This window comes from Gekko japonicus, unplaced genomic scaffold (genome assembly GCF_001447785.1).
Source record: "Gekko japonicus isolate JY-2015 unplaced genomic scaffold, Gekko_japonicus_V1.1 scaffold379, whole genome shotgun sequence".
In the NCBI taxonomy this organism is placed as follows: domain Eukaryota; kingdom Metazoa; phylum Chordata; class Lepidosauria; order Squamata; family Gekkonidae; genus Gekko; species Gekko japonicus.
The window spans coordinates 723,290-736,722 of NW_015168057.1; the positions used below are offsets into that span (position 1 = coordinate 723,290).

General features: G+C 46.4%; 1 protein-coding gene across 1 annotated transcript in view; it reads right to left on the reverse strand.

Annotated features, from left to right (window-relative positions):
* ZNF536 (zinc finger protein 536) overlaps window positions 1–13,433 on the reverse strand; it is a 452,775-nt gene that overhangs the window by 357,382 nt on the left and 81,960 nt on the right. Inside the window, exon 2 of the mRNA XM_015414498.1 lies at window positions 1,385–3,556. Within this exon, the coding sequence (XP_015269984.1) occupies window positions 1,385–3,554 (2,170 nt within the window). The 5' untranslated portion in view covers window positions 3,555–3,556. The remainder of the gene's footprint in view (window positions 1–1,384; window positions 3,557–13,433) is intronic.

Consider the following 13,433-nt stretch of genomic DNA (forward strand, 5'->3'; position numbering starts at 1 on the left):
ATAAGCATATGGAGCAGAGGTCCATCAGTGGCTATTAGCCACAAGGTATAGATAGGAACTCTCAGGTTGGGGCAGGTGATACCCTGTATTCTTGGTGCTGGGGGGGGGGGCAACAGTGGGAGGGCTTCTAGTGTCCCGGCCCCACTGATGGACCTCCTGATGGCACTGGTATTTTTGGCCACTGTGTGACAGAGTGTTGGACTGGATGGGCCATTGGCCTGATCCATCATTGGCTTCTCTTATGTTCTTAAGTAGGATTAAAAATATGTTCAATAAATAAATACACAAATAAATGTCCAAATTAGTATAATAATAATAACAGCAAATAATGCATGCGATTTAGAGGTCACTGCAGCATCTTCAAAGCACAGTATACTGGGCTCACAATATGGTTGAAAGAGCACACACAACATCTAACCACCTCGCTGAAGGCCTGGGTCCAATCAGTGCCTTAACAGGAGACCTCCCAGAAGTCCTATGTATGCCCCCCGGAGTTTCATAATGGAACAAAGGTAGGATGTGAGTCAGTAATACTGAGAATAAATAAATGGTTCCACTCAGGGGTCATTTCGTAGAAAAAGAGCTAGGGGAACTCATTAGCACAACTCATTAGCATATGCCACACCCCCTGACATCAGGGGCCCGGCGGTGGACCTGCAAGGCCAGCGGGAGTGCGAGGAAGCCCCGCCAAGGCCCTCCTTGGCCCCAGGCAGGCAGGGGTGGGGAGAGGCGGGGAGGAAACAACTTACCCTCCCTCTTCTCCTGCCTCCTCCTGGCTGAATGAGGGCTGGAAGCGGGGCGGCCGGAAGCAGGGGGCGGGGCTTCGTCATCATGTGCCCCGCCCCCTGCACCTCACCCGGGGGAACTGTGTTCCCCCGCGTTCCCCCCCGAAATGACCTCTGGTTCCACTGTACATAGTGTGTATACAATCTAGGGGACTGGAAGTGGCCCCAGCATTGTGCATGAATGCATCTCACCCATCTCAAGCTAGCATTGTCAAGAGTTTATGCATGCCCATTCCACCTGGAAGCAGAGGGTATGCAAGAGAGAGAAGCTGATGACAAAAGAAGAAGAAAAAACGAAATCAAGAAGATCACTAAACCGTTTATCTCTATTTCACGAAAACAACTGCCACGTTCCACTTTCGGGAAATTACAGAAAGCTAAATTATGTGATAAACAGAAGGCCAAGAACAAATAAATGGAAGTTACTGTTTTTAAAAAACCGATATACCACTGTTGGTAAGACAGTAAAATTTGCTCAATAGAACATATGCATTTTCTTGGAAATCTAACAGAAAGTATCAGCCCTTTGCAGATGGGGAAAAAATATTTGGAACGAGCTATGTGAGTGGATCTAGCTGAAAAACAAAAAGTTGCCTTACCTGAAGAGGAAGGCGAAGAAGGATGTGGGCTGTCTTCCTGGGCACTTCCTGTCTGTGAGAGACCACCTCCCATTCCGCTTTCCTCGGTAATATTGGAGGACCCCGGTGTTGTTGACCTGCTGACCGACTGAGACTCCTGATCACTCCCGGACCCTCGGCGTTCCTCAAGGTTCCCTTGAAGGATCTCATCTTCCGCCTTCCTGTCTCTCTTGTGGACCCTGGAATGAACAACAACTTGGTGGTATGTTCTAAAAACCCTGCCACAGTCTGGGCACTCAGTTGGCTTCTCTTTCGCGTTGCTGTGACTCTGCATGTTATAATCGAGTCCTTGGTTCAGGCCGTGAGACAGAAAATCTCTACTGCCTTCCAAAGGGTCTAGTTTGTTTGACAAGTCTCTCTGATTGCCCATTTTAGTGCTGTGAACCAAATCAGCAGGCATTTTCTGCTTGGAGCCATCTGCTCCTACTAACACATACTCCCGCTTCTCCTTATCAAACAGAACTCCGGCGTTTGCCAAAGTGTCTTCATGGCTCCGTTGTATCTGGTGCTCTTTAGACAAAAAGCCATGTTCCATGGCCATTCCTCTCGCCATCAGCTGCCAAGCTTGATAGCTGTTTACAGGGTCCATCTCAGCAGCCTTGGCTGCAGCCTGTAGTCTTTCTATACAGCTGGATTTGAGAGGAGGCACAAGGTTGAGACAGCCCAGTAAGGAATGCTTGTCCCCTTCACCAACGCTATGGCCCATGCCAGCAATGGGAGACAAGAGCTTGCCCAGAACTTCCCTCTCTTTCATGGGCAACTCTCCTTTGTTGTAAGTCTGATTCTGCTCACTGAGACCTGCTTTGTCAGGAGGGAGAAAGCCACTTTGCAAACAGGATAGGTATCTCGAGTACAAGTTCGCGTGAGCTTCCTGTGTCATGCTGCCGATGGACACGGGTACCTCCGGGTCGCTGGGGGATTTGTTTTTCACGGACAGTTTGTTCAGGTGCACCTTCATGTGGTTCTTGAGGAACCAAGGCTCCTTGAAGCGCCTCCCGCAGATTTGGCAACAGTGCTCAAAGGAGTCCTTGTGCTTCCTCATGTGGCCTTTCAGGAACCAGGCTTGGCTGAAGACTTGCCCGCACACCTCACACCGAAACTCATTGGCGGACTGTTCGCCGTTCCCATTGGAACCTTGGCCCTGAGCTGACTCAGCCGTTATGTGAGCCTTCTCCACATGGCTGATCAGCTCTTCCTCCTGCGAGGCGGCGAAATCACACAAAGTACACTTGTAAGGCTTGTGAAGGATCCTGATGTGCCTGTCCAGCTCTTCCCGTTTCTTAAACTTTCCTTTGCAAAAAGTGCACCGAAATCCAGCAGTGGTGGCGACCACTTCCTCCTGTACACTGGCAGGCTTTGGAGAGGGAACGGGGTTGGAAATATCTGGGGTGCTATGGTTGGTGGGCATGGACAAATTGCAGTTGGCAAGAGGCACGGGCTGCGAATGAGGATGTGCTTTGACGTCAGGTCTGGGTTGCAGAAGGCTGCCCTTCATCTGCTTATCCCGCAAGATGGCCCTCTCTTCCAGCTCGTGCAAGAGCCGGTTCTCTTCCCGGACCCTCCCACGGCCCTTGCCCAGGTTCCCCAGCTTGTGAGTGCGCAAGTGAATCTTCAAGTTTCCCTTTTGAGCTGCTCTGTGATCGCAGTAGGGGCACTTGAATGGTTTCTCGCCCGTGTGGGTGCGCATGTGGAGAGACAGGATGCTGTTAAAACGGAAACGTTTCCCGCAAAGGGGGCATGGGTATTTTCTGTTCTTCCGGGCATCGTCCTCTATATCGCTCATCTGTGACATGATGCCCAAGTTCTGTCCATTCAAGAACTGTTGCAGATCTACCCTCCCGTTCAAACTGGTGTCGACCTCTCTGTTAAGCTGATTGGCTAAGAGGGCCATCTGGCTGCTGATTGGCTGGTTTGCTAAAGACACGTGGCTCTTCTCTTCTAGAAGCCCTCCTGTCTTTTCCTCGGGATTCTGCCTGTTCTGAAGTTCTGGAAAGGCATGACTAAGTTGGGATGTTATCTGGTGCAGCTTCTGACTCATAGAATACTGTCCATTGAGAATGGAGCTGTTGAGGTGGGCATCAGCCTCTGGTACAGCTGAAGAAACGCCAAGGCACAAACTAGCTTCCTCCATCCCTGAGTGGGGGGGAAAAGAAGTGAAGAAATTTAGGTTTGGAGCAAGCCCCATTTTATCACATCAGACCTACCAAAATCTGTTATATTTCAGCTACAGATAATACAAAAGAACCCTTGCCAAACCCAATAAAAAGTATATTAAATGTCAAGTGTATAGGGTACAATTGTGATTACATTTTGTCTTAATTATACAGGGCCTTCATCACACTGCATACTTTCTGATTGCATATATTAATTAGGATTTTTAAAACGAACACATTACCAATTTGAATATCTTGCTGTTAAATAAGTGGCTTTATGCTTTCAACTTCTTTCAACCCCTCCTTCCCCTGTGAAACTGCACCTGTTTACATGTTCTAATCTATATAAAAAGAGAAATGCTATGCCTCTCACTCACTTCCCCCTTAAAAAAAAACACAACACAAAAATAGAAATCCATTTATAAAACTTTCAGTCCCATTAAGCATATTCAATAAATTCCGCATTCTACAATGAGAAAGATGGTTTTATGATTTGACGGGGAGGGGGAAGAAAAGATGCCATGATATTTACTGGTACACAATAAAACACAATAATGTTTTGGGGGGGATAAAGTAAAGGACAAGCTTTCGAACAATAAAAGGGATTTTGCTTTAGTCAACAAAAAGTGCAGTAATATCTCATTAAGCTGATTAGTATGCGGCTTAGAAACAGTACTAGGTGCTGTAACACATGATTATAATCATAAAAATCCTTCAGTGTTTGCAAGTAAGCATTAACGAGGTATATTAAATTTTAAGGAGACTGCGACTTGCAGCTTTGCAAACCTCTGAGATTAAGATTTAACCCTTCTGTTCCAAAGCAATCGTCCCTCCATCATTTGGAAAGGGTACCCATCACAAGAAGTGCAAATGATCTCCTTAATTTGCTGGTGCGAGCATTCGGATTTAGGAAAAAGTTGTCCGGTTTTAGCCAACCGTCAGTCCTTCTCGCAACCGGTTACAAGAGCCAATCTAAAGGACTCCGATTAGCTTTCCAAAGAGCTCTCTCCTGGAACTCGATAAAACCCAATTAAAAGCCAGAGAAGGTGTCACAGGAAGCTTCAACAAGTTTAAGTATTTTTAATAACTTTCTCAATATACGGTAATGAGTACAAATGGTACCTACAAACTGTGCACGGCAGAAAATTAGAACTCAACGCTGTTTGTTAAACAGGAGCACTCTGTGCTGGTCAGCATAATTGCCCCTAATAATAATCTTCTCTCTTTGCCATTTTAGCTAGCCTATTCAAAGGGGGAAATGCATCGTTTTCTTTAAAGCCACTCCATTTTAAAACTGTAGAAACTGTTGCTTACAAAGAAGTATTTAAGAAACTCAAAAGTTATGTGATCAGATGAAAACGCACCGAAAATCTGTCCTCTTTTGGAGTCTCTCTGCTCTTCTCCACGATAAAAAAGGACAAAATATTTTAACTGACAAATGAGGGTTTTGGACGTCTGTTGGACAGCTGTCCAGCAATGCCACATGGCAGTCTATTCTTGATACAGAGAAGAGTTTCAAAGGCAGCTTGGGCAATGGAATAAGACAATTTGCTGTTCCATGCAAAATACAAAATAATTACAAATTTGTACTGGGTACACTGAAGCTTCTGGGCTTGTTTAAAGTGAATTCCAAGTGTTTACACTTAACTTCTTCAAACAGAGTAATTAATTTGTAGAACTTACTGGCTGGGATGTAGGGATAGCCACTACTTTAGATGGCTTTGTATGAGGATTAGTCAAATTCAAGGGCGAGAGGTCCATCAGTGGCTACTAGTCATGGCAACTGAATGGAATGTCCATGTTTGGAGGCAGCAAATTTATGAAGGTCACTTGCTGGGAGAAAGCAGTGGGGTGGGACGGGAAAGTGGACTCTGTGATTGCTGGATTCTGGAGCATCTAGTCAGCCATTGTGGAAATCAGAAAGCTGGACTAAATAGACCATTGCTCTGATCCAGCAGTGCTCTTTTTATGTTCTTATCATGACAACATCTGAACACCTATTGTGAGATATACAGGATACTCTTTCACTAAGGCAGTAGCTTGAGACCTTGTTTTAGGCCTCATGATAATTTACAGTGCTATCCACACTGATTGTACAGTTGCCAGTACTTTCTTAAGTGAAAAAAACAATTAAGGCCCCAGTCACATGGGCAGGAAAATGCGGGGGGGAAGCGTGGCTGTTTGCCCCAGGGCAAAATAACGCGTGGTTGCACCAGCAGACGTACCGTGGAGGTCCCGTGGTACGGGGGAGGTGCCGAGCACACCACAATCCTGCGCCATGGCAAAGAAGCAGCGCGGCAAACGGGTAGTGTTTTTTTTCCGGACACCAAAGTGTGTGCATGCCCCGTTGGGTGCTTGTGTGCATCCCATGGCCAGTTGCAACAAAAAACCTTTATACGAGGAGGCATGGGTGGCCGCTGGAACTACCACCGGAAATGCGATCAGACGCCCACCCTTGCCCCGCAGTTACCAGAAACTAGTACCTCCAAGGTACTAGTTTTTAACCGCGCATCTTCAGCGGGAGGCCTCGGGTTTGCCACGGGAGCTCTACGCTTCCCAGATGTGGCGGTGAGATCGCGCCCGGAAAATCCGCCTATCTTCCGTCTCTCTAGCGTGTCTAATGCTCCGTGTGACCGCAGCCTAAATAGGCCTAGCTAAGCCAACAAAGTAAGTGCATAGAACAGTATGTGTCCAAACCTCACAAAAGGAGCCCTTCCAATCACGGGAAGGCTGAGCAGAAGGATGTCTTTAGATCCAGCCTCCATAGTTTGGATCCAATAGTTCTCATCCCCATAGTTTGCATCCAATGCCTAGTTTGGATCCAATTCAGTGAGTTGGCAGGAGAGATAATCTCATTGGTATGAACACACAGAGTAAGATTCTGATGACATATCTAAATTATGCTTCCCTGGTTTGTATAGGTAAATGTCCACTTGTGTCTACCTTTCCATGGAAGATCAAGGACACCAGTATCTATGAGTATTTTGAGTAATGGCAGAATCCAACACTTAAGCCTTCATATCGGTCATTAAGGAAGGAAATTCTTAGAAGCACAGATTAATTATCTTCTAGACCATGGCTACCCAAGACTCCTTTGGTGCCCAGTAGGGGCGTACATTTGTCTGTATCCAAGGCGGAAAAAATACCCAAACAATACCTTACCAGTATTTTCCAGGTATTTTTAAAATGAATACAGATCAGAGAATATGACCAGTTACCAGTATAGCTGACCCCGAATAAAGCTGATTTTTCGGCTTTTTAGAATAGGTTCAGCTATACCGAATAGCTGCTGATGGAGAGGTTTAAGGGGCTACAAAGGCCCCGGTCACACGGAGCATTTGCTGCGCTAAAGATACGGATGATAGGCAGATTTTCTGGGCGCGATCACACCACGACATCTGGGAAGCGTAGTGCTCCCATGGCTAACCCGGGGCTTCCCGCCGAAGATGCGGAGTAAAAAACTAGTACTTATGAGGTACTGGTTTCCGGACACCGTGGGGCAAGGGCGGGCATCTGATCGCGTTTCCGGTGGAATCCTGTGATATCTGGTGCCCGACGATGTTCCGTCGCAAACAAGGGTTCCCCCCCAAGTCTCCACAGGATGCGCAAAAGCGCCCAACGGCGCATGTGCACAAACTTCGGTTAAAAAACCACCCGTTTGCCATGGAAGCGGTGCCTAGCAATTGCTGGTGTGATCGCACCACACCGCTTCTTTGCCGTGCTGCAGGATAGCCGTGTGATCGGCACCTCATCCCCTAATCACGGCACCTCGACGGGATGTGTGATCGGGCGGCCGCGCATTAATTTGCTCCAGGGCAAACAGCCATGCTTCCCCCCCGCATTTTCCAGCCCGTGTGACTCGGACCAAAGTTAACTTTCAGTTCTCTCCTCTACGGCTCTTTCCCGCCTTTAGCTCTGGTTTCCAGGGCAACAGGAGGGAGGGGAAAGAGGCATCTCTGCAGCCCAATGACAAAAGCCCCTTAAGGAGATCTGTAGTGCCTTACAGCCAATCATTGCAATGCTTTTGCAAACGACAATGCATTGCAGGTTTGCAACTTGCAAGGTTGTTGGCTTCAAATATGAAGTCCAACTAAGTAACTACCTTGCTTTCCCCACCCATTTCCCAGGGAACAGGAGGGAGGAGGAAAGGAGCAGTGGCAATCTGGCAAATAGGATTTCAGGTTAGGAGAAACATGGCTCTTTAGCCAATCACAGAAGCTTGCTCTTTTTTTGTAATTCTTCTGTACATGAGCAAAGAGCATAAAAGTAAAGGCCTAGCTGAGCTAGACCCCCTCATGAATCACTGACTTGTGGCGAGGGGACTTGCGTGGTTCAATGAAGCTGTGGGCTATGCCGTAGAGGGCCACCCAAGACGGACAGGCAACAGCAGAGAACTCAGACCAAACATGATCCCCCGGAGAAGGAAATGGCAACCCACTCCAGTATTTTTGCCAATAAAACCCCATGGACAGTATCAAAAGGCTAAGAGATATGACGCAGATTTCCAGAGAACAGCAAGGAGAGATAAGGAGGCCTTCCTGAATGAACAATGCAAAGTAATAGAGGAAAACAATAGAATGGGAAGGACTAGAGATCTCTTCAAGAAAATTGGAGAAATCAAGGGAGCGTTCCATGCAAAGCTGGCCATGATAAAGGACAAAAACGGTAGGGACCTAACAGAAGCAGAAGAGATTAGGAAAAGATGGCAAGAATACACAGAAGAACTATACAAGAAAGACCTCAATGTCCTTGACAAACACGACGGTATAATCACTGACCTTGAGCCAGACATCCTGGAATGTGAAGTTAAATGGGCCTTAGAAAGCATTACTAACAACAAAGCTAGTGGAGGTGATGGTATTCCAGCTGAACTATTCAAAGTCTTAGAAGATGATGCTGTTAAAGTGCTGCACGCAATTTGCCAGCAAATTTGGAAAACGCAACAGTGGCCACAGGATTGGAAAAGATCAGTATACATTCCAATCCCAAAGAAGGGCAATGCCAAGGAATGTTCAAACTATCGCACAATTGCACTCATATCACACGCTAGCAAGGTCATGCTCAAGATCCTACAAGCTAGGCTTCAACAGTACATGGATAGAGAACTGCCAGAAGTACAAGCTGGGTTTCGAAGAGGTAGAGGAACGAGAGATCATATTGCCAACATTCGCTGGATTATGGAGAAAGCAAGAGAGTACCAGAAAAACATCTACTTCTGCTTCATTGACTATGCTAAAGCCTTTGACTGTGTGGATCACAACAAACTATGGCAGGTCCTTAAAGAGATGGGAGTACCAGACCACCTCACATGTCTCTTGAGAAACCTGTATAAGGGCCAAGAAGCGACAGTTAGAACCGGATACGGAACAACTGATTGGTTCAGCATAGGAAAAGGAGTACGACAAGGATGTATACTGTCACCTTGCTTATTTAATATATATGCAGAGTACATCATGCGAAATGCTGGCCTGGATGAATCACAAGCGGGAATTAAGATTGCTGGGGAAAAGATCAACAACCTCAGATATGCAGATGATACCACTCTAATGGCTGAAAGTGAAAAGGATCTAAAGAGCCTCTTGCTCAGAGTAAAAGAGGAGAGCGCAAAAGTGGGCTTGAAGCTCAACATCAAAAAAACTAAGATCATGGCATCCGGCCCCATCACTCCTTGGCAAATAGAAGGGGAAGCTGTGGAAGTAGTGACAGACTTCACGTTCCTGGGATCCCAGATCACCGCAGACTGTGACTGCAGCCATGAAATTAAAAGACGCCTGCTCCTTGGGAGGAAAGCGATGGCGAACCTAAACAGCATGATAAAAAGTAGAGACATCACCCTGCCAACAAAAGTCCGCATGGTCAAAGCAATGGTATTCCCAGTAGTCATGTATGGCTGCGAGAGCTGGACTATAAGGAAGGCCGAGCGCCGAAGAATAGATTCTTTTGAACTATGGTGCTGGAGAAGACTCTTGAGAGTCCCTTGGACTGCAAGAAGAACAAATCAGTCAATCCTCAAAGAAATCAACCCTGACTGTTCCCTGGAAGGCCAGATAATGAAACTGAAGCTCAAATACTTTGGCCACCAAATGAGAAGGGAGCACTCACTGGAGAAGACCCTGATGCTGGGAAAGATTGAAGGTCAAAGAAGACGGGGACGGCAAAGGATGAGATGGTTAGACAGTGTCATAGATGCAATGAACATGAAGTTGAGCAAATTTCAGAACACGGCGGAAGCCCGGAAGGCCTGGCGGGATCTGGTCCATGGGGTCGCAAAGAGTCGGACTCGAACAACAAAGCTGAGCTAGACTCCATTGCTGAGAGAGGTTTGGAGAGTGCGTTGCCTGAGAGACTCTGCTGTGAACTTCATATCCTACCTGCCCAGAAAAGAGTGTAGACAGTGACTGGTTTGCTTTCGATCTTGGCTTTGGTTCTTTGGAGTTTAAAATTTGATTAACTTATTCATTTTTGGTTCTTTTGGCAGCTTCTGGGGGATTCTGCTTGGTTTTTTAAAAAATATTATTTGACTTGAATTTTCTCTTTCTCCTTCAACATTCTTCGTTTTTTCCCTTTCTTTCCCCCGGGCTGAGGCTCTGTTATTTGTTTCCTCTGCTCCCCTCCTCTCTTTTTTTTTTTGGTCTGGTGTGTTAGGAGGGGCTTTTGGTTTAGGGTCTTCTTGCTTTCTCTTCCATCTTAAGTCCTTTTCCCTCAGGAATCCCCCCCCCTCCATATTTCTAACCTTTAATTTCTAGGAGGTTGTTTTTTGGGGGAGGGGGATGTTAACGTTCACTGTTCTGTGTTCCAAGTGTGTGCAGCTGCACTCTACTACGTTGGCACTGGGTTGTACTGCTGGGCACTATTACACTGGTTCTGCTGTACTTGCAACCTGCAACGCACCTCCTCCTCGCTCCGATTGTGATTCTGTGCTTGACATTAGTCCTGTTGAGCTGGCTTTGCCACAATGGCACTGGGTTCTGCTGCTGGGGACTAGTAGGTTGGCATTAGGTTGTGTTGCTGGGCACTATTTCACTGGTTCTGCTGTCCTTGCAGCCCCCCCCCCACTCATATTGTGAGTCTGTGTTTGACATCACTCCTGTTGAGCTGGCATTTGCCACAATGGCACTGGACTCTGCTGTTGGGTATGAGGCCGGTAGCCACAGTGGGGCATTTGAGGGTGCAGCCGCACCATGGATGAGCCCTGCCCCACCCCAGAAGGATGTCCGATCCCCGGACTCTCCCCACCACCAGTGCACTGCGCCCCTTACCCTTGCCCCTCCACGACCTCACCTACTCTTCCAGTAAAGACACCCTGCCACTTCTGGTTAGTTTCACTTTCCATGGGGGGGGGGAGAAAAGGGAAAGTGCCCTTCAGTTTCTGGTCTGCCCAACCACCAACGTTTTCTGGCTACAGGGCTGCTGGTCACTAGTACAATGGCACTGGGTTCTGCTGCTGGGCACTAGTACATTGCACAGGTTCTGCTGTCCTTGCAGAAATCCCCCACCCCAAGTGTCTATTTCAGAGATTCCTGGATTTGACCTTAGTCCTGTTGGATTTTGGCACTTACAGTGACACCGGTTTTGCTGCTGACCTTGCAAAAATGCCTCCCCCACACACTTCACTTTCTACTGCAGAAATCTTCTGTGACATTTTGCTGGCCTTGTATTGCCTTGCTATTTCCCCCCATTGGAAACAATGGAAGATGGGGGCACCTTCTTTGGGTGCCCATAGAATTGGACCCCCTGGTCCAATCTTTTGGAACCTTGGGAGTTCCTATGAGGAGAGGCTCCAGCAGCTACGCTGCAAATGTGGTGCCTCTACCTCAACCCCCCCAACCACTGAATATACCCCAGGATAGGCTTGCCATTGACTTTAATGGTCCCCAAAGGGTATAATAGACCCAGAAATGGGATTCCTGAATATTTACCAAATCTGAATACTGTATCAGTATGGGATTCAGGAATATCATGAAATATCGATATTTTTCTTATCAAATATACCTGAATCCAGGAAAAAAACAAAACAAAAAAAATCCTGCACACACCTAGTGCCCAGTAATACACAAATGGGTGTTTTTGAAGAAACCATGTGGAATAGATGGTGAAATTTTGTTAAATGAGATTCTTAACGTTGTAGCCAAGAGACTGCTTAACTAAGGTTGTTATGATGTGATAATATACTCCTGTTAAGAAATACAGAGCACCAGACTCCTGAACCTTTTCAGGGTCATTAAGCAGCTGTAAACATTATTACAAAAATAAACCAGAGATTTCATGCTTACATTTTAGCCCAGAGCTGGGTGTGCTGAGCAAGTGCATTTTTTTTTTATCTCTTACAATCAGCGCTGGTGACATTTGGGCATCCAAACAAATTACATCACAAATATTACCGTGCTGGGCAGGATACAGAGTGGTTTGTTTGCCAGATGATTAATAAATAAACAGTAGGGTGGTATGGCTGACCTATTCTCTGTTGATGGATATGTAGGCAATGCTAAAAGACATGGCTGAAATAGTTAAATCTTGGCAGAAGCAGGGAGGAAGGTCTACTCATCTTAACAGGATTATTAAGACTCAATCTGCCAGAGCACAACGGACTTTGTGTTGGATTTGGATTGTTTTTGTTGTTATCGTGGGTTTAAATTGCCTCCACCTCCATTTTGTAACTGTTATGCCGATCAACAGTTTACACTAGGCCAAGGCACAAAGTTGTACAATGCTGCCTAATTTTTTTTTTAAAGATGTATCACAAAAATTAAGAACTAAATACAGAGGGAGAATGTAAAATGTTGGGTTGGATCCAACCAGCTTTTCTTCTGGTTTATAATAAAAAAAAGGAAGGAAGGAAGGAAGGAAGGAAGGAAGGAAGGAAGGAAGGAAGGAAGGAAGGAAGGAGGAGGGAAAGGGAAAGAAGGAGAGGGAGGGAGGGAGGGAGGGAGGGTCTTCTCTGACCACCCAAAAAGGCTGTGCTGGGGATCATGGGACCTACATCGACAAATGTCATGTAAGATGGGGGCTGTAGTAAGGAGGAGAACTGGCTGAGACTGAGTGACAAGATTGGCTGGATCTAACCCATTATTGCCAGAGCAACATATTAGATACTGCATTTACACGTAGAACTATTACCATTTACAAAATCTAGGAAAACAGAATGGTTTGTTTGTTGTTTTTTGTTTTGCTTTTGTTTTTAAAGCCCATCATTCATCTGTTTCTGGTATGAAGTCTAGCTCTTCCTGACTCCCTCAAGTGAACTGCAGCCAAACTGAAAGCAATCTGAAATGGCTGCAAAGTTGCCACAAAGATAATGATAAAATGGCTGCATTTTTATATATATTGCATATATAAAAACTAGAAAAAAGGCCCGTTGTGGAAATACATACAAGGGCCTCTAGAAAGAGGCTCTGGGCGTGTGCCCCGGCCTTGGACACTCAGTGTCAATTTGCTGTGGCGACCTCAGCAGGATATAATGACACTGAGTCTACCATTTTCTCCAGAGGAACTGATCTCTGCTACCTAAAGAACAGTTGTAATTTTGAGTGATCTCCAGCACTCACCTGGAGATTGGCAACGATGGTTCCCCAGAAGGGAATAGTTGGTTTGGAGGGTGGAGTCTATGGCCTGTCCAAGGTCCCACGCCTCCTGAAAACTCACCCTCTCCAGGCTCCCTCATATCTCCAGGAATTTCCCACCTGGAGTTGGCAACCCTATCTCCTTCCCAGCCAATCATCAACCTACCTTTATTTCCCCCTCACTCTTCAGCTTTCCACCCCCCACACACCTGCAGCCTCTCCCGTGCTCTGAAGCCCTGACTGCTACGTCACATTGGCTGTCATACGGGGGCCACCTCAGCAGCATATAAGGATACA